Raw genomic sequence first — 21,538 nt, 5'->3', positions numbered from 1 at the left:
AGGTACAGGATACTGAGTTGGATGATCAGCCATGATCATATTGAATGGCGGTGCAGGCTCGAAGGGCCGAATGGCCTACTCCTGCACCTATTTTCTATGTTTCTATGTTTCTATGTTTCATTCTTCATTCATGTTTTTAAATCCCTTTCTTTATTGCAATCACCTGCAGACTCCTGTCCCTCTGTAAATTTGGATGCCTTTCCATTTCTGGCCTCTTGTTCATCCCCATACTTTACTTCATTATTTGCTATTCAGTGACTTTGGGTCTGAGATCTATAATGCCCCTGTCCCACTTAGGAAACCTGAACGGAAACCTCTGGAGACTTTGCGCCCCACCCAAGGTTTCCGTGTGGTTCCCGGAGGTTGCAGGTGGTTGCCGGAGGTTGCAGGTAGTGGAAGCAGGTAGGGAGACTGACAAAAACCTCCGGGAACCGCACGGAAACCTTGGGTGGGGCACAAAGTCTCCAGAGGTTTCCGTTCAGGTTTCCTAAGTGGGACAGGGACATAAGAGTCCCTCTCAAAATCGCTCTGCCTATCAACACTGTTTCCTGCTTTCAGATGTTCCTTTTAAAAATCTATTTCTTTGCAAGCTTTTTGTCACTGTCATCATATCCGAGTGACTACGAGTCAGATTTTGCCCGTTAATAATCCTGCAAAATGCCTTTGGGACACCAGTAGATGTAATGTTACCACCAGGGTTGGCTGCCTTGCCTTAGGCTTGCCTTCAATGCTATATCTGTTGACAATAATCAATAACCAACCCTTGACGTAATTGTTTTTCTATCCACCACCGGAGGAACTCAGCGGGTCAGGCAGCGGCTCTGGAGGGAAATAGTAGATGACATTTCGGGTCAGGATCCTTCTTCAGGCTGTCCATTTGCCTCCAAAGATGCTGCTGGATCCGTAGAGTTCCTCCAGCAGTTTGTTTATTACTTAAAATTCCACGTATATTAAAATAATATACGTGGAGTTAATCAGAGGGACCTACTTCCCATGGAGGGAGAGGGGGAGGTGGGGTTGCTGAGATTGGGAGCAATTAATTGAAAAGTTAGAGGGGGGATGAGGATACATTTGGGCATCGCAGTGGCGCAGTAGAGTGTTGCTCCCCTACAGCGATTACAGCGCCAGAGACCTCGGTTCGATCTTGGGTACGTTGCTCATCTGTACGGAGATTGTACATTCTCCCCGTGACCACATAGGTTTCCTCCCACACTCCAAAGATGTGCAGGTTTTGTAGGTTAATTGGCTTGGTATAAATGTAACAATTGTATAGTGTGTAGGATAATTGTTAACGTGTGGGGGTTGCTGGTCGGTGCTGACTCAGCGGGCCGAAGGGCCTATTTCCGTGCTGTGTCACTAAACTAAGTTAAACTAAACATTAACTCCTAAAAGGTGATTGGTAGGAGTCTGGAACTTACTCCCCAAGAGGGTGGGAGTAGTAGAAACCTTCACATTTAAACAAGATTTGGATGACCTGCAGGGCCACAGCCCAGCCATGGAAGGGTGAATTACACTGGGTAGCTCCTGCATGATTAGCACGGAAATGATGAGCTGATTGTGGCCACCTTTGTTATAAATGCTCTGATGTTGCCTTTAATAGCCTTGCTGCATCTTTATTTTAAACCCTGCACCCCCAGCCTTGTTCCATACTTCTTTCCCTCCCTAACCTTTCCAGAAAGGAAATTGTTTTTCTCTCAACCCGATGATCATCTCAACAACCTCATTAAGTTCCCCAATTCCTCCTGTGACCAGGTGTTCTATCTGCCCTTTAGGCCTGTTACAGATCAGCTCAATTGGCAGATTATTCCTGTCACCAACAGCATACAGAGTTAGGCTAATGTCACACAATGGAAATGCAGTACAGGGCTCCCCCTCTTTGGCCAGAGCTATCATCTTAAGCTGGGTAAACCCTTCTTCACATATTCCTCCTTTGCCTTGTCACTTCCCAATAGCTGTGGCCTTACGGCCATTCCAGCTCTCTGCATCCCACCAATTCTGACATTAAACATTCCAGAGCTTGGAAGTTGAATTCAAACTTAGAATCTTAGATAGATGGATGTTTTTAAGGTCACCATATTGATGATGATGAAACTTGGGCAAGTGAATAGGATTGCGATACTGTCCAGTTAGGACATAGAATTCTGGAAGGACTGCAGATGGGGAGCTGGGAATGGAAGTAGGACTGAAGCCTCTTGGACCTGGTCGGTCAAACCTCTTGCCCTGTTCACTCCTGGGTGGCCTCCTTTTCTGTATTCTCTACAAACCTCAGGTCATCCAAAGCTTGCTGGCACATTCTAACTCTCACATTGTCTTGTGGCCATTGGCCTATACTGGTTCCTGATTAGATAAAGTCTTTAAAGTCCTCACCGTGCTTACATATCCCTTCATGGTTTTGCCCTCCCTATCTCAAACGCAACCTATCCTGCAAGTCAAAGATCTCCACACCCTTCCAATTCTGGCATCAAACATGCCCTGAAATTTAATTAGTCCACAACTTGTCTTGATTGTGCCTCCGTTGCTAAGGTCCTGAGATCTAGAGCACAGCAGGATGCAAGAAAAGAGGAGCAGGGGAAGAGTACCTGTTCCCTCAAGCCTGTCCCCATAGCCTGTTCATAGTCTCTCAACTCTTTTTCAATGCCAGTTCTCCACAGCCCTCTATTCCCTGCTCTTTCCAGAATTATTTTACCTCTTCTTTAAATATTACCAATGATTCAGCCTCCACAATCCACGGGGCAAAGAATTCCAGAGATTCACCACCTTCTGAGAGAAGAAATTCGTCTTGAAATCTCTTCATCTTGCTACGTCTTGCTTTAAGGAAGACATCCTGAAAATCAAGCTTGCTCTCAAATCTTCTGATCACTTCTGTTATTTCCAGATGTGGCTTGGTGTCTGATTTTGTTGATAATATGCATGACGAACATTATGGACCATCCTGCCCTATCTAAAGGTGCTTCGGAAATGCAAGTTGTTGTTGCTGTATTCTTGTGTTTTCCAATTTTCTTCAACTCCTCACTTTTTCCTCAATGGCAGGTGGTAAACCCCAGAAATTAAGCATACGGAAGGGTGAGACAGCTGTCGTGGTGGAAGGTCTTCTCCCCAACCAGGAGTACGTGGTGCAACTGTTTGCGATCAACAATAAAAAAGAAAGTGCACCAGCTCAGGGGCGGTTTACAAGTAAGTATCTTGTAACAGACGAGGTCGGGGTGCTGGGGCTGAAGGGAGAAAAGAGTCTGGCTTACTAACCCAAGCTCGGCCGGATCCAACTGTAGGGTTTGACTCAGGTACACAGTAAAGAATTGTATCATGTCGTAAAGCTGTTCCATCACACATGTGCTCCCAACAGCTCCCAACTATACAGAGGATTTCAGTATAGGAGTAAAGAGGTTCTTCTGCAGTTGTATAGGGCTCTGGTGAGACCACATCTGGAGTATTGTGTACAGTTTTGGTCTCCTAATTTGAGGAAGGACATACTTGTGATTGAGGCAGTGCAGCGTAGGTTCACGAGATTGATCCCTGGGATGGCGGGACTGTCATATGAGGAAAGATTGAAAAGACTAGGCTTGTATTCACTGGAGTTTAGAAGGATGAGGGGATTTCTTATAGAAACATATAAAATTATAAAAGGACTGGACAAGATGCAGGAAAAATTGTCCCAATGTTGGGCGAGTCCAGAACCAGGGGCCCCAGTCTTTGAATAAAAGGGAGGTAATTTAAGGCTGAGGTGAGAAAAAACGTTTTCACCCAGAGAGTTGTGAATTTATGGAATTCCCTGCCACAGAGGGCAGTGGAGGCCAAATCACTGGATGGATTTAAGAGAGAGTTAGATAGAGCTCTAGGGGCTAGTGGAGTCAAGGAATATGGGGAGAAGGCAGACACGGGCTATTGATAGGGGACGATCAGCCATGATCACAATGAATGGCGGTGCTGGCTCGAAGGGTCGAATGGCCTCCTCCTGCACCTATTTTCTATGTTTCTATGTTTCTATGTAACAGACTCCTGGTTCTGTTTTCTGTGATGAATCTTGCAAACCATTCCTTATCAATCACAGCTTTGGCCATTTATGACTCGTCCCTTGTGCTATCAATTTGAACTGGTGAATGGGCTTGAGAAAGAGGTTCGATGTGATAGTCATATTATAGCTGCTAGACAAAGAACGGATAGCCAGTGCAACAAATAAAATGCAAAACTCAAACGAACATCGATGGAAACTGCAGAGCTGGTTAGATGATTTTAAAAAAATGTTTAGATATTTTCGCAATATGCCTGGTGCCCTTTGATTCAAAGGCGAGTGGGAGAGCAAGTTGTGAGAGCATGCAGAGTCTAGAGGGATGTATCTATGTTGAGTGGTGGGACATATTTGGCAGATGGAGTATAATGTGGCTTGGCTATTTTGTATGAGGAATAGAATTTTTTTAAACTTAAACGCAGGGCAAACGGAAGGTGCTGAGGTGGAGCGGGATAAGGGATCCTCAGACACGGGATATAGTTAGCATACAGGTACAGTCAGTATTGTAAAACTCTGGAAAATCTGCAGTCTGACTGTCTGAAAATCATGTAGGTTTAGCATTGGGTTCACCAGGTAATGTTTGTTGCCTTCTCTGTCCATTCTCTATTCCCTTGCTCACCGTCCATTCACTGCCACCTAGATCCCTCTCTCTCTGCCCAATCACAGGGCAACTGGTTCCTGTAATCTCTTTAAACTTAATGGGTTCATTGGGGATAAAAAAACATCTACTTGCCCTGCTCACAGTTCCATGAAGGCTCGCTGGGTTGATTCTGGGGATGAAGGGCTTGGCTGATGGGGAATGGTTGAGCAGGTTGGAGTCATGTTCAATGGAAATCTGAAGAATGAAAGGTGATCTTATTGAAACATACACTTCTGAGGGAGAGGTAGGAGGGGGATCGTGACTGGTCGAATGCTGAGAGGGTGTTTCCCTGTTGGGGGTGTCTAGAGCTAAGAATGGTGGAATAGATTGAGAAAAAGGGATCACCCATTTAAGACTAAGTTGTGGAGGAATGCCCCCTCTCTGAGTTGTGAATGTTTAAAATTCTCTCCCCTAGAAAGCTGTGGAGTAGAATCACTGTCGGTATTCACAGCCAAGATAGGTTTTGTCCACATGAAGGCCAAGGGTTGTGTGGAGCTGAGGCCAAGATGAGTTAAGATCTTTGATTAGTATGGGTGTCAGGCGTTATGGGGAGAAGGGAGGAGAATGGGGTTATGAGGGAGAGATAGATCAGCCATGATTCAATGGCGGAGTAGACGTGATGGGCCAAATGGCCTAATTCTGCTCCCATCACTTATGACCTTAAGGCCTTATGATCTTATTGAGTGATAGAGCAGGTTTTAGGATCTGAATGACCTACTTCTATTTCTTATGTATTTTTGGTTCACTTCACAAAAGCTTCCATATCCAGGGGCATGAATTTGCTGATGAGAGAGCAGATTCTGTATCTAATTACTTAACATGGAGAAATTTACAGGTCAAATTAGATTACCAATTCGTAGAGTTGACAAAAGGCAGAACTAGCTATTTCCTGTGCCAGGTTGGTAACTTTTTTTCCTTTCGTACAGTGAGGGCATCACGCAGCAGAGGCAGGCAAGGATCCCCCTCCCAAACTAAACCAAAGAAAGTATCGGACTCTCAAGCCGGCAATACCACAACTGATGAAGGTAGGCTTCTAACAGTGCCAATTACACTGCATATCTTTCTCAATTTGAATGAGAATACTTTGAGTCCTTTTTTCCTTACCGTGCAACAATAGAACAGGCCAGGATTAATAAAATGTAGGCTTTAGTCATAACTGTAAGACTTGGTGACATTTGACAATCGCTTCATTTGAGTGATCACAGATGAAAACAGTGGTTCTGGAAAAATAACAATCAAACAATTTTACTGGTAAGGAAAGTGCAGATGGTTGGGTTGTGCGATGGGCATTCCCGGTAAGTTTACCCAACCAAAATTCTGGTTTAAAACTTTTGTATCTCATATTTGCTCAATGCCCCACATGGAGAAAGACTTCCAAAGGGAGTATCGTCATACGGAGTCTTGTTTTTGAGGTGGGGTGTCAGACACTTTCTTAACCCAATCCAAGAGTGCAATTGGGGTTGCCAACTCTTCAGTCTGGCCTAGGATGGTCCATGAACTGAAGGTTAGTTTGGCCACCATAAGAAGTCGGTGCAGCAAACTGATGTAGAGAGGGTATATGGACTAACAATTGCACCAGCACCAGTGAAGCATATGCTGTGAACTTGTTTAAGAAGGAACTGCAGATGCTGGAAAATCGAAGGTACACAAAAATGCTGGAGAAACTCAGCGGGTGCAGCAGCATCTATGGAGCGAAGGAAATAGGCAACGTTTCGGGCCGAAACCCTTCTTCAGACTGATGGGGGGGGTTGGGGGGGGGAGAAGAAAGGAAAAAGGAGGAGGAGGAGCCCGAGGGCTGAGGGAGAGATAGGAAGAGGAGGAGACAGCGAGGGCTAACAAAATTGGGCTGGGTGAGGATGTGGTCGTAGAGTCGGAGGGAAGGGGGGGATCACAGGGGGGGGGGGGGGGGGGGTAGTTAGAGAGGAGGTTGTGAAACTGTCTCCGGAGAGAGGAGGAGAACATCTTCAAAGTAGGCATATCTAGAAGAGATGTATCAGAGCATGTGGTCTGGGAGAAGCAGGAATATTTCCTCTCCCAGAGACCCCAAACTCGCTTACCATCAGGTACCACGGTGGCTCAGCAGCTAAATCACTGGATTCACAACCTAGAAGCCTGGACTAACATTTGGGAGACCCAAGTTCAAACCCCACTGTGGAAACTGTAGAATATAAACTCTGATTTAAAATTTGCAGCTTAATTGATTAAAATGACCATGTTCTTATAAAATCCTATCTGAGTCACTAATGAGAGGGAAGTCGTGGTCTATAGACCACTCAATGTCATTACCTGGAGGAGAGATGGTGCTAATAGAAATTTCCTCTGAAACTTCAAGGACAATTAGGGAGGGCAATAAATGCCCATAAGAAGGAAAATAAAACCTGTTCTCATTTGGTGAGTCGGCTAAGCTTGGTGGACAACACTACTGAGAATCTGACGGCTGATGAATATTCAGGGGACTAGAACACAATGGGGACTAGAACACAAAGAGCTGACACCAAGGGAGGTGGTGCCATTTTTTTGGTTGCGAGATGTTAAACTCTATCTCTGTCTCTTCTCGTGGGTGGAGAGTGGCATGGAGCAGAAGAAAAGGTGAGTCCATTCATTGGTGTCCTGCCTGATATTTGTCCCACACTTTGTGTAGCTGACTTTTGACATCTTTTTATTCTCACCTTGTAGTTTGTGGGGCCTGTCTGCACAAATTGGCTGAACGGGCAAGTGTTTGGGCGAGAAATGGCTGCACAGTGGCACAGCAGTACAGCTGCTGCCTTACAGCGCCAGAGACCCGGGTTCGATCCTGACTACGGGTGTTGCCTGTACAGTTTGTACGTTCCCCCCTGTGATCACATGGGTTTTCTCAGGGTGCTCCAGTTTCGTTCCACACTCCAAAGACGTACAAGGTTGCAGGTTATTTGGCTTGGTTAAATAAAATGTAAATTGTCCCTGGTATGTAGGATAGTGTTAGTGTATGGGGTGATGGGTGGTTGGCGTGGAGTCGCTGGGCCGAAGGGCCTGTTTCCATGCTGTATCTCTAAAGTCTAAAGGTCACACAGAGGAAGCACCAGTCAAATCACCAAGCTCCTCTCCCCCCCCACCTCCCTTCCTTCTCCAGTGCCATTCCACCAGTCTATTGCTCCTCTGGCTGACACCAGCACCCGTGATCTCGTTGAGAATGCTCATCCTTGCAGCCAACTGCAGGTTTAGTTAATCTGCCGTAGAGATATTACATGTACCTCACGGATATCAGGTCTCATGATGGAGGAGGTCATTAGAAGGTTGGGGGTCCTCGATGAGAAAATAATGGGCAAATTAGGAGAGAATGCACTGCTTAAAAAACACACACACGGCGATCATTTTACGGGAATTTTTTAAGCTCCTATTGTCATGTGAGGAAAAAACGTAAAAGTAAATGCAAAAGCATTTTGAACGATGGAGCTTTTTGTTGGATCTGACCAGAGATTATTCTTGTCCAAATGCAAGTGATGATTTTAGTAAATATTCTGGTGTATTTTGTTGTCACTGGGATGCTTTTTTGCTTTGCAAATAAGAATCTTTGACGCAATGTACCTTTTCTATGAAAAAACTCACTGTCACCAGCATTATTTTGTGCAGTCCTTTCCTGAATGGCTGGGTTGAGTTCGGAAGGCTCAGTCCAACCTGCATCACGCGGGCAATGCTTTAATATCCCACGGCTTTCAGTCCGAAGTAGGGTCTCGACACGAAACGCTACCAATTCCTTCCCTCCAGGGATGCTGCCTGTCCTGCTGAGTCACTGCAGCATTTTGTGTCTATCTTCGCTTTAATATACAATCTTGGAAGTGAGTGGTGCATTTTTGATCTCAAGGCTGGATCTGACTGCTCTGTTTGTGAAACATTGTACAGGGTAAGTGCTAGACGTGTTAATTAGTTTGCATTTACTGTTATACATACTGTATCAACACTGTGTTTGTCCTTTCCTCTGTTCATTGTTTGCTTTTACGAAGAAGTCTATTTGAAAGATGCTGCATTTTAGCTTTGCTTCTAATACAGGTTATTCACCTCTTCAGTAAGGTAGAGTAAAGGCCACAAACTAATGCTCAATGAGGTTTGGTGCATCTTAAGCCAGTCAGATAAAGGAGGGAAGAGGAAGGGAAGAATGAAGTAACCCATAACTTTAAGCTGTGAAACATTTTTGCCTTGAGGTTCTATTCAACACAAATACCAATGTTGTGTATGTGCTGTCATTTATTGGTAATGTCTTGATATATTCCAAAACATTTAGTGTTACTAGCTCTGGTCCGAGCAAAGTAAATTCATTTATTTGGCCTCCACTTTGCAATGTGGAGGTTAGTTTGTGAGGTGTTGTCAATTACACAGGGTTTCTGTGTGCTCTGTATAAATGGATTGGAGGTTCCCGTGAAATCTTGAAAAGCTCATTTTTCACTTAGAGCTGTCATCGGCAGGGAATCCCAAGAGTAAATGTAAATGTTGCTTTTCTTTCTGAAGAAAATCCTTAAATCTTTCCCTCTGATTCCTCGTAATCCCTCCACGCTACAGAGCTCTGTGTAGGCGATCTGTTTCAAGACGATCTGGTGTCAGGCATGTCAATAATGTGGATGGCCGATTTGAGTGGAGATGAGTGTAAACTGGGCCTCAGGGCTGGGGACATTGTCCCGGGAAAGGACTCTGACATTGATTCACACGTCCCACCCGTGGATTTGGATATTTAAAGATAACATTGGTGATACATCTCTGGTGATTTATGGTATAGACACTCCAGGGAGGCAGGGATCGCTGCTGCTTGGTAGTCTGTGAACTTTGCGTTGGATTTAGAAACATAGAAACATATTAAAATTTTTGTAGCTTTTTTAGGAATGAAATTCAGAATGTTTCGGTAAGCAAACTGCAGTGGGTTTAGATTTTTGTCGCGGTACGAGTTGATTTACGCCATGATCAGCCTCTCAAAGCACTTCATCACCACAGATGTTAGTGCCACTGGTCGATAGACATTGAGGCACGATGTCACCTTGCTCTTCTTGGGCACTAAGCAAGGACAATGATGATGATGGGGCAAAGGAGGGAACGTGGGGCCAGCACACAAAGTGGCCAAGCTCTCAATGAATGTCAGAATAGGTGAAAGGGCATAATTGCCGCCTCCTGTTCCTATATTGTTGGAAATTTCCCCTTGCTTTTTTATCAAACGTCTTCCAAAGCCAATAACATGAATTGAACTGGAAATGGTAGTAAAATAAAGAAGTGATGAGCCGGGTTCGGAGATCTCTCTGATGCCAGATTAACTGGCTGCCACCAACCTCTTTGTTTCTATACTGCAGAATGAAGGAAGCGGATGGTGAACTCCACGGGAATACAGAGAATATTAAAAAAATCTGGCAGCTGCCTAGCGCCAATATGTCTGAGCTACAGATGATGGATGCAATCCGTGTACACGTGCTCTGTGTTATGAGATTTATCAGTAATTGGTCCTCTGTGTTACATCCTGATAAATACATGCTCATTATCCAAGGAATCGGCAGGGTTAACCCTGCAATTGCTGGTCCTTCCTTGAGAGGTCATTACCCTGCTGGTCATTACCCTCCTGCTACCCTGCTCCGGAAGTGGCGGCGCTGCCCAGGCAGCTGTGGTTCGCCTGCAGTCCGTTTGTCTTTTTCCTTTTGTTTTTTTTTTGTCTTGTTGGAGGTATGTTTTGGTTTATTTTTAGTTGTCTATATGTGGGGGGGGGGGGGGTGAGGGAAACATTTAAAATCTCTTCCTTGAACGGGGACGCGATCTTTTCCTTGTCATGTCCCCGTTTTCACTGAGGCCTAACATCGTGGAGCTGGCGGCCTCCAACTGGAATCGATCTGAGGGCTGTGGTCGTAGAGCCTGAGGACTTACCATCACGGAGCTGGCTGACTTTGGAGGCTGTGGTGGCGCTGTGGCTGCGACCCGACTTCGGAGGCTTCGGCCGCAGGCCGTGTGGACGGTAACATCGGGAGTTCGCCGGTCCTTGGTAGGAGACTGATTTTCGGGAGCTCCCGCAACGGCAGCTTCGTCTTCCCTGAATTGCGGGATTTGAATCGGCCCGTCGCAGGGCCTTTCATCGCCCGGCGCGGCTTAATTGGCCACGGGATTTACCATCGCTCGCCGGGGGCTTCAACATCAAGAGCCTCAATCGCCTCGACGCAGCAATTTGACTGCCTGACCGCGGGAGAAGAACAGGGAAGAGATAAGACTTTTTGCCTTCCGTCACAGTGAGGAGGTGTCTGGAGATTCACTGTGATGGATGTTTGTGTTAAACTGTGTTAATTGAGTGTTTGTTTTTTTGCTGTCATGACTGAATGGAATTAAATTTTGTTTGAATGACAAAGGAAATTCTATTCTATTGAGAGCATGTTATCTCGTTACTTTGAGTCCTACAAGTACAGTCAACAGAAATCAGCCAATTATATCTACATTGAAGTCATTCAATTAAGTATTTTTACTTTTGGCTTTTGTTAATCTGCTGGGAATTCACTTGTGGGTTTGGTAATGTGCAATGATCTCCACATACCTGCAACTCCAGATGAAACACTCAAAGATTCCAATTTATCTTTCTTAACCATTCCTTCCCCATGTCAATGGGACCCATCTGCAAATCTAAGAAACAAAAATGCACAACTTTTGACTTTGAGATCTTTGCTATTGACCACATTTATTAGTGAGTCAAGATATCGGAGGAACAAGGAACTGCAGAATCTGGTTTATACGCAAAAGGACATAAAGTGCTGGAGTAACTCAGCAAGTCAGGCAGCATCTCTGGAGATCATAGATAGGTGTCGCTTTGGATTGAGATGCTGCAGTCTGACCTGCTCTTTGTGTCCTTTTGTTTATTAATGAGTCGGATGATTTGGTGATTTTAATTTTGCACATTGTAAACGGAAGTATAACTTTGCAAGGAAGTCAACAATTGAGTAGATGAGGGGAAAATAGGAAGCTGTATTCCTTGATACAATTTAAATACAAAATTATGTTTTATTAATTTTAAATGTTGTTTCCTTTCACCTTGTTCTGTCTTGCCAACTTCCACATTCTCACAAAATCAGGACTAGATTTGACTACCGAGGGGGTGCTCCTTGCTATCTCTGTATGGAGTTTGTACATTCTCTCTGTAACCACGTGGGTTTTCTCCAGGTGCTTGGGTTTCCTCCCACACTCCAAAGATGTGCAGGTTTGTAGGTCAATTGGCTTCTGTAAATTGTCCCCAGTGTGTAGGATCCCTGGGGAGCACGGACTCGGTGGGCCGAAGGGTCTGGTTACGCGCTGCATCACTAAACTAAACTAAACTAAACTAAACTAAACTAAACTAAACTAAACTAAACTAGTGATGTACTTTTTAAAGGAAGTTCACAGAACATAGAAACATGGAATCACACAAACGACAGTGGTCGATTTGATTTTGGACATTAAGGGGAATTGAAGGAATTGGGGTTAGTGCAAGATAAGTGGCACTGACATGTAAGATTGGATATTGTTGAAAGTGAGAGTGAGTGCAATGGTCTGTGGTTCTATTGCTTATGTTCGAGTTTAGTGATGATGACTGGGGGATAGATATTGGCTCTAGGACACTATATTTATTGCCCCAATATTAAGAAGTTCCCTCTTCTGCAAAATTGTGCAGTGAGATCCTTTCCATCCACAGAAGAGAGAGATGTTCAGCATCCTTCGGCTTCAAGAGGCTAGAATTTGCTTGCCAGCTGGATCTGTTCAATATGGATTGGGTGGTGGGTGAACATGATCCATGTGGAGGTCTTCTGCTCCAAGTATTGTTGTGGATAAAGCCCAATGTGCTTCCTGCAGAATAGGCGTCAGACAATTTATGGGCCACGGTGAAGCAAGCAAAGCCGTTCAAACCCCAAGGTTTTGGAGATGTGCCATTGCGAAGAGAGGCCTGGGTGGTTATGGAATGTTTGATGGGTGACCTGGGAGTGGGGTTGGGGGGTATGGAGAGAAAGCTTGGAGTCTGGGGTTGCGATCAGATTGAGTTGTGGGGCCCAGGGCTTCTACAAGGATACATTTTGCTCATAAAGGGCAGCTTTATGCAGTGTATTCTCTGATGTTGGCACTCCCTCAAGTGTGGCCTCGGGCTGTTTTAGGCACTTCTGTAGCAGCAGGTCTCCACCAAGATCCACTTTAGCCAAGCAAAGACTTTGCACAAACAGCCCGTGTGCCTGACTCTGGAAGAGACTTCCGGGAATCAAACGATTAAAGGCAGATTTGTACAATGGGAATTACCTCTGTACTTTCAAACTGCTTTGCAGCTAATGAAATACCTCACATATGTGGTCAGTGTGTAACGTAGTTAGCACCACTACCAGTCCTGACACAGCAAGCTCCCACAAGCAAGATTTCCTGCTGTTCGTGGTGGTTTAAATATTGAGACAGATCTTGCTTCCCTTCGGAGGTGGCCTTGGGGTTTCTAACCTCCTTGTGATTTGTGAGTTAAAATCTTAAGGTTTGTTGTTTTATTTTTCGTTTTAATTCCAAATTCGCACAATTGGCTCTGGCAGATCTAAAAATATACCTGCTATTTTCGCCACAATGTGAAAATTTTGTTTTTGGACTTCAACGCATTACATTCATTTCATCATCAGTAGGAAGCAATTGGAAACGGGTTGAATTTTATTCAGCCGGAAAGGTGGCCCCTCCAACAGGCATTTGCCAGATCAGATGACTGTACATGGCGTCAAAATTCAATTTGTCGAAAACCTGAATTCCTGCACCACAAAATTTCACTGACCTTCGACTCTAGGTTAATGTTGGACTTCTCTGTAATGACTCGTGGCTTGATGAGATCTCTGTTTCGAATGTACGATAATTAGGGCAGTCATTCAGTATGTATGTGAAGTTGGAGCGTTGCAACATATGGAATATCGATAACCATGCTAGTGTAAGATTCGCAAGAGCAGCATTCACATACCTGGAACCCGTACAATTTAACTCTTCAGACCACATGCACCATTTACAAAGTGCTTTAAATGATAAGGTGGGGGAAAGGTGAGGCAGAGGCAAACAATCTCCGCATTTGCTGCTTGCGGGCAAAAATAACAAAGTTGACAGTTTTTGGGAGACAATTTTTCTTCACACTTCCATCTGTGACTTTTGCCTTCCCTACAGATGTTCGACCTGTGCACTCTGCCATGATGATCCTGCTGCATTCTAGAAACTGCACGGCCTGGGCTGGTTTTTGACTGTGATTTTTAGCAGAAACACATATGATATTGGCTACAGATTGCTCTCCAATTACCTCATGTTCATTTCCGTTGAGGGGTTGGACAGGCTTGATTAAGGAAGGTTATTCCCGATGTTGGGGAAGTCCAGAACAAGGGGTCACAGTTTAAGGATAAGAGGGGATGTCTTTTAGGACCGAGATGAGAAAATTATTTTTTACACAGAGAGTGATGAATCTGTGGAATTCTCTGCCACAGAAGGTAGTTGAGGCCAGTTCATTGGCTATATTTAAGAGGGAGTTAGATGTGGCCCTTGTGGCTAAAGGGATCAGGGGGTATGGAGAGAAGGCAGGTACAGGATACTGAGTTGGATGATCAGCCATGATCATATTGAATGGCGGTGCAGGCTCGAAGAGCCGAATGGCCTACTCCTGCACCTATTTTCTATGTTTCTATGTTTCCAAGTCGCCACTTTTTCAATGTCAGATACATTTCAATGGCTAAAAAAGAATATTTGAGACGTATCTAAACTTTAACAGATCTCATATGTGATATTTCTGTTACATTTTAGTTTAAAGGAGGCCTATAAGATGAATGCATGTCCAGTTAAACATATGTGCTTGATCACAATGATAAGGTTAACTAAACAGTTGGGAGTAGCATGTTGGAGATCTCCTCCATCCCCCACCTCGCCTCTTTCAAACACATGCATCTTGCTTCCCACTCCACCCCTCCAGGTCTTCCTGGTCCTTGGCGATGGTGGCTGGTACACTAGCTAGTTTGGTGGAAGTTTACCAATCACTTTGGTGGACCTCTTGCTAGCCGTAGAAGAGTTTGGAATTGGAGCCAGCCTAAAGTTCCCTGGAACCCTGTTTAAAAAAAGAAATTATTACCTCATCGAGCCTGAGGAGATCCCAGAAATAGAAATGGACCTCGTAATGTAGAAAGAAGTAGTTCCAGTTTGTAAATATACAAAGTAAGGTCACCGCAAAGCTTCCAGTGCAGAGGCCACAGAACTACTATTTCTGTTGTGGTCTCCAGCCCTGTTCAATCTCCATCCTGCTCTTAACCATATAACCATATAACAATTACAGCCCGGAAACAGGCCATCTCGGCCCTACAAGTCCATGCCGAACAACTTTTTTCCCTTAGTCCCACCTGCCTGCACTCATACCATAACCCTCCATTCCCTTCTCATCCATATGCCTATCCAATTTATTTTTAAATGATACCAACGAACCTGCCGCCACCACTTCCACTGGAAGCTCATTCCACACCGCTACCACTCTCTGAGTAAAGAAGTTCCCCCTCATGTTACCCCTAAACTTCTGTCCCTTAATTCTGAAGTCATGTCCTCTTGTTTGAATCTTCCCTATTCTCAAAGGGAAAAGCTTGTCCACATCAACTCTGTCTATCCTTCTCATCATTTTAAAGACCTCTATCAAGTCCCCCCTTAACCTTCTGTGCTCCAGAGAATAAAGACCTAACTTATTCAACCTATCTCTGTAACTTAGTTGTTGAAACCCAGGCAACATTCTAGTAAATCTCCTCTGTACTCTCTCTATTTTATTGACATCCTTCCTATAATTGGGCGACCAAAATTGTACACCATACTCCAGATTTGGTCTCACCAATGCCTTGTACAGTTTTAACATTACATCCCAGCTTCTATATTCAATGCTCTGATTTATAAAGGCTAACATACCAAAAGCTTTCTTTACCACCCTATTTGTATGAGATTCCACCTTCAAGGAACTATGCACGGTTATTCCCAGATCCCTCTGTTCAACTGTATTCTTCAATTCCCTACCATTTACCATGTACGTCCTATTTTGATTTGTCCTGCCAAGGTGTAGCACCTCACATTTATTAGCATTAAACTCCATCTGCATTCTTTCAGCCCATTTTTCCAAATGGCCTAAATCACTCTGTAGACTTTGGAAATCCTCTTCATTACCCCCTATCTTGGTATCATCTGCATACTTACTAATCCAATTTACCACCCCTTCATCCAGATCATTGATGTACATGACAAACAACAAAGGACCCAACACAGAGCCCTGAGGCACCCCACTAGTCACCTGCCTCCAACCCGACAAACAGCCATCCACCATTACCCTCTGGCTTCTCCCATTCAGCCACTGTTGAATCCATCTTGCTATTCCTGCATTTATACCCAACAGTTGAACCTTCTTAACCAACCTTCCATGAGGAACCTTGTCAAAGGCCTTACTAAAGTCCATATAGACAACATCCACTGCTTTACCCTCGTCAATTTCCCTAGTAACCTCTTCAAAAAATTCAAGAAGATTAGTCAAACCTGACCTTCCAGGCACAAATCCATCTTTTCCAGGATATATGGCTTGCCTGAAGGTTGATCCTCCCTCAGACAGCAGTCCCCTTGTGTTAGGTCCCTGGGCACTCCATCAGGGGCAGGAGCTGCTGCACTGCTCCCTCCAGGCATCAGGTGCAAAGCTATTCAGCTACTGTCTACATCACTTGCAGCTGCTCACCCTGTGCACTCTGATTCACCTCCAGCCCTACCGGTTCTATCTGGCACATTCAAGGTGTTTTGTTGACATCTGGGAAAAGGTGAGAGATTCCCACTAAACATTTAAGACTTTGTGCTTTTTTTTAACGTATTGTGGGCTACCAGATTTTATTTGGGGCTGTTGTGTACAGTTCAGGCCACCCCATACAAGAAGCACATTCAAGCTCTGCAGAAAACCCAACCACGATTCAGAGGGCTGACAGCAACTAAAGTTATACAATTGGGGAATATTAAGTAGGCTGAGTCCATTTAAGAGTAGGCTTATTCTTGCCATAGAGGGAGTACAGAGAAGGTTCACCAGACTGATTCCTGGGATGTCAGGACTTTCATATGAAGAAAGACTGGATAGACTCGGCTTGTATTCGCTAGAATTTAGGAGATTGAGGGGGGATCTTATAGAAACTTACACATTTCTTAAGGGGTTGGACAGGCTAGATGCAGGAAGATTGTTCCCGATGTTGGGGAAGTCCAGAACAAGGGGTCACAGTTTAAGGATAAGGGGGAAATCCTTTAGGACCGAGATGAGAAAAACATTTTTCACAGAGAGTGGTGAATCTCTGGAACTCTCTGACACAGAAGGTAGTTGAGGCCACTTCATTGGCTATATCTTAAATATAGCCAATGAACTGGTCCAACCCCTTAAGAAATTTGTAAGTTTCTATAAGATCCCCCCTCAATCTCCTAAATTCTAGCGAATACAAGCCGAGTCTATCCAGTCTTTCTTCATATGAAAGTCCCTGACATCCCAGGAATCAGTCTGGTAGCCCTTGTGGCTAAAGGGATCAGGGGGTATGGAGAGAAGGCAGGTACAGGATACTGAGTTGGATGATCAGCCATGATCATATTGAATGGCGGTGCAGGCTCGAAGGGCCGATTGGCCTACTCCTGCACCTATTTTCTATGTTTCTATGTTTCTATTTACTTTCCTAAAGGAAAAGGCAATGTGACTGGTAGATGATTTTCGGTCGATGAAAAAGATTAATTGGATTAGTGTAGAGAAGTTGCTCTCAAACTAGAGTGTAAGACGATCTCCAATAAATCTTTTGGAGCTGTTGGGAGGAGTAACAGTGAGTGCCAAGAATGTGTGACGAACTCCCATGGCGAATTCCACAGGTAAATACCAGAGATGCGGTTGGTGGGATTAGTGAAAATGTGAAGACTATTGTAACATGGTTAATAGTGGCTCATGGAATCTAAACTCCACGATAGACCAGCTGGGCCACCTTGTTCTGCACGGTACATCTGATAATTTTCTGTGTAAATTGTGCATTGGCGTTTGAAGTTGAGTTGGCTCGTGTGATTTAAGAGACGGGATGATGTTTTAGTCCTGAACCAATAGTTGTGCCCAACTGTGCTGCTGCCTACAGCTCTGTGATCTCTGATGTTCTTCGATCAAACCAAAGCACTCGGGGAAACCTACACAATCACAGGGAGAACCTGCAAACTCCACACAGAAAGCGGCAGAGGTCAGCAGTGACCCAGGTCTCTGGAGCTGTGTGTTCTATCAGCTGTGCTGCCCACTGTGTTTCAAGCATACACCAAAAAATCTTCATTAGGTGGAAGTTGTCGTAAAATATTTGAGCTGTAGATTTTACACTGTTTACGTCACAACTGCTGATAACAGAGGAAGTCCAACACAAGCAAGTAGCTTGAACACTTTGCCTAAGTGGTTGTAGCTGGGTGGCTGTGCGCACTTACAAAGTGTCAAGATGAGCACTTGATTGCTCAGGTATAGAGGCAGGTCAAGTGGTGAGCAATGGGGTTAGTGCAGAATGATGCTCATTGATCATTGTGGACAAGTTGGGCCAAATGGTCTGGTTCTATCCTGTATGGTTTTTATGATTCTCTGAGGCACAACTTGAATGGTAGATATGATTTTGGTTTACACTTTCTGGCTTGGAAGCGAGGAGTATAGCAGAAAGATTGATAATAAGAGCTTGTATCAGACGTAGCACAGGAGAGGAATATTTGGACCAGTACAATTTGTTGAGGCCTATTCTATGGTCAACGGGACAAAAAGATCCCAGTTTGTACTGGGTCTCGAGGGGAAGATCTACCGTGACTATGCAACAACACATGATTAATAAAATCCCAAAGATCCTAAAAATCCTATTGGGATTAAATATTTCCTGCAGTTAATATATTGTCTGCAGGAAACTTGAAGAAAAGATTTGTAATGAATGTAAATGTTAAGCAAATGTAGTTGCTTTTGAGATTTTACATAGAACTTGCCCCTTAATCACAGTGGTTTGACCTCCTCTGCATCATACCTTCTGCTCCCTGATGCTTTCCTGTCTTGTTTTTGTAATTCAGTCCACTTTTGGTTGTTAAGGGCCTGGCCACTTAGGTGATTTTTTAGGTGACTGCCGGAGACTAGACTGTCGCCACATGGTCGCCGGGGTGTCACCTGTATGGTCGTGAGCAGTCTCCTCAGTCGCCCAAAGAGTCGTAGCGTTTTTCTGGTCGCCGCTGGATTTTGAAATGTTCAAACCGTTTCGGCGACAGTCGGTGACGGAGGGCTTGTCGTAGAAACATAGAAACATAGAAAATAGGTGCAGGAGTAGGCCATTCGGCCCTTCGAGCCTGCACCGCCATTCAATATGATCATGGCTGATCATCCAACTCCGTATCCTGTACCTGCCTTCTCTCCATACCACCTGATCCCTTTAGCCACAAGGGCCACATCTAACTCCCTCTTAAATATAGCCAATGAACTGGCCTCAACTACCTTCTGTGGCAGAGAATTCAAGAGATTCACCACTCTCTGTGTGAAAAATGTTTTCCTCATCTCGGTCCTAAAAGATTTCCCCCTTATCGTTAAACTGTGACCCCTTGTTCTGGACTTCCCCAACATCGGGAACAATAGGTTGTCATAGGTTGTTGCAAGGATGGCGTAGGTTGTTGCAAGGATGGCGTAGGTTGTTGCAAGGATGGCGTAGGTTGTTGCAAGGATGGCGTAGGTTGTTGCAAGGATGGCGTAGGTTGTTGCAAGGATGGCGTAGGTTGTTGCAAGGATGGCGTAGGTTGTTGCAAGGATGGCGTAGGTTGTTGCAAGGATGGCGTAGGTTGTTGCAAGGATGGCGTAGGTTGTTGCAAGGATGGCGTAGGTTGTTGCAAGGATGGCGTAGGTTGTTGCAAGGATGGCGTAGGTTGTTGCAAGGATGGCGTAGGTTGTTGCAAGGATGGCGTAGGTTGTTGCAAGGATGGCGTAGGTTGTCTCCAGGTTACGTAGTTTGTCGCCGGTGCTGACTTCGGTGAATTCCATTGTCGTAGTCGCCAGCAGTCACCTAAAAATTCCCTTAAGTGGAACAGGCCCATTAGTCCAGTCGCCGGTTTTTCGGCAACCTGCTACGACTATGATAGTTGCCGGCAGTCGCCTAAAAAATCGCTTAGTGGGACAGGCCCTTTAGTGTTTGAGGGGAGACTCTTTTCAACTTAGCCATTTTTCCTTATCATGGTGTCTCCTGCAGTGTGAAAAATTAAATGAATTAATTTATCATCCTGAGTCGAAGGATCACACAACAGATTTAAAAAGTGGTGATGACACCAGTGTGAGTGATTTTGTTCATAATGCAGGAGCACTCCGATGTAATACAAGACACGATGAATTAACTTGGAAAGAATTTAGATGATGAATAATCGCTGCAAGGTGTGTGCTGCCACATCTTGTAGAAAGCTGATCAAGTCTACATTTTTTTTTAAATTGTTTCTATAAGAAGCTTGGATAACAGGGAGCTGAAGGTGCACAGTTCATTAAAACAAGTGACAGAGGTAAACGGGTCTTTTTAAAAAATAATGTTTTAAATAAACAATATGGGTTCCTTTGTAGAGGGTTAGAATTTTTACGAAAGGGATTAAACATAAACCTGGGTTAAATTGCGGCATTTTGTGAATATTCTCTATATTACAAAAGTGATTTGTTTTAAAACACAGGTAATTCTGGAATAACACATGTTTCCGTAATGCTAATTGGATATAACACGATTGATGAGTTTATATTATGTGGGCCAAATTGGTTATAACACAATTTTGATCGGGAACTGGAGAGCCATTCGAAATTTATTTTGGAGCTGACAGGCAGGAAAAAAGTTCATTTGGAAAATAAACAGTCTCGGGGAAACTGCCCAGGGGAATCTAATTCCATGTAACCGCCCTGCAGTAATCAGACACCATTGTCTCAAGAACACAGGCTTCTGTTGACATTTGAGCAATGCTTATTAAACTATATAACAAACAGCCTTTAATATTTTTAACTTGCAGTGACAAAAATAAACCTAGAACTTTTAAAAATACATCTATTTTTGAAAATAGTTGGGGAAAAATATTGTTATTCCTAATCTGAAATGTTCTAGCAGTTAAACTCTCTTCCAATGACACGATTGTTTTTATTGCGCAGGTTTCAATAAAGCGTGGCTCCTTGGGGATGTTACTATTATGTTATAGCAGAACTACCTATATAATAGAAAAGTTGCAATCAAGATTTACAGAGATGATAGCATATCCCATGGGTTGGTGCAATTTCTTCAAAGAAATAGAGCCCCAGAGGACTTTGTGAGCGGATCTGCTCGTGCAGACGTAGAGAAAGCGATTTCCATCAAAACTAAGGAGCTATAAAATGCCTGAGACTCTCTGATATACCAATCAGAAACTCAGGGAAAAGTCTCAGAGCATCGTGAGAATGTGGAACCTGGTAATGCCGTGAGAAAATGTGGAACCTGGCAAATCGGAAAGGAGCGTGTGAAAGGGAGCTGAATAAACAATTGAGGGGAAAAGATGGAGAAGTATATTTTCATTATTGGATGGAGAGGATTGAGAGAAGGCACACAGGAAGCACAAATACTGGCACAGGACAGTGGTTTGAATGGCTTCTGCTGTAACACAACCATAGGCTATTTAGTCCCCTTGTGTCTGTGTTGACTCTTTGAAAGTACCGTCCCCCTTGGTCCCACTTGTCACACTCATAGAAACATAGAAAATAGGTGCAAGAGGAGGCCATTCGGTCCTTCGAGCCAACACCGCCATTCATTGTGATCATGGCTGATCGTCCGCTATCAATAACCCGTGCCTGCCTTCTCCCCATATCCCTTGACTCCACCAGCCCCAAGAGCTCTAACTAACTCTCTCTTAAATCCATCCAGTGACTTGGCCTCCACTGCCCT

The 21,538-nt window shown here is 44.3% G+C and overlaps 1 protein-coding gene across 1 annotated transcript in view; it reads left to right on the top strand.

The window, feature by feature from the left end:
* col14a1 (collagen type XIV alpha 1 chain) overlaps window positions 1–21,538 on the top strand; it is a 215,404-nt gene that overhangs the window by 24,434 nt on the left and 169,432 nt on the right. The window contains 2 exon segments of the mRNA XM_033019102.1: window positions 3,031–3,174; window positions 5,573–5,671. Coding sequence (XP_032874993.1) covers window position 3,174; window positions 5,573–5,671 — 100 coding nt within the window. The 5' untranslated portion in view covers window positions 3,031–3,173.

The sequence above is a fragment of the Amblyraja radiata genome, chromosome 4, assembly GCF_010909765.2.
Source record: "Amblyraja radiata isolate CabotCenter1 chromosome 4, sAmbRad1.1.pri, whole genome shotgun sequence".
NCBI classification, from domain to species: domain Eukaryota; kingdom Metazoa; phylum Chordata; class Chondrichthyes; order Rajiformes; family Rajidae; genus Amblyraja; species Amblyraja radiata.
The sequence above is the reverse complement of the archived record's forward strand: the minus strand, read 5'-3'. Positions and strand labels throughout refer to the sequence as shown.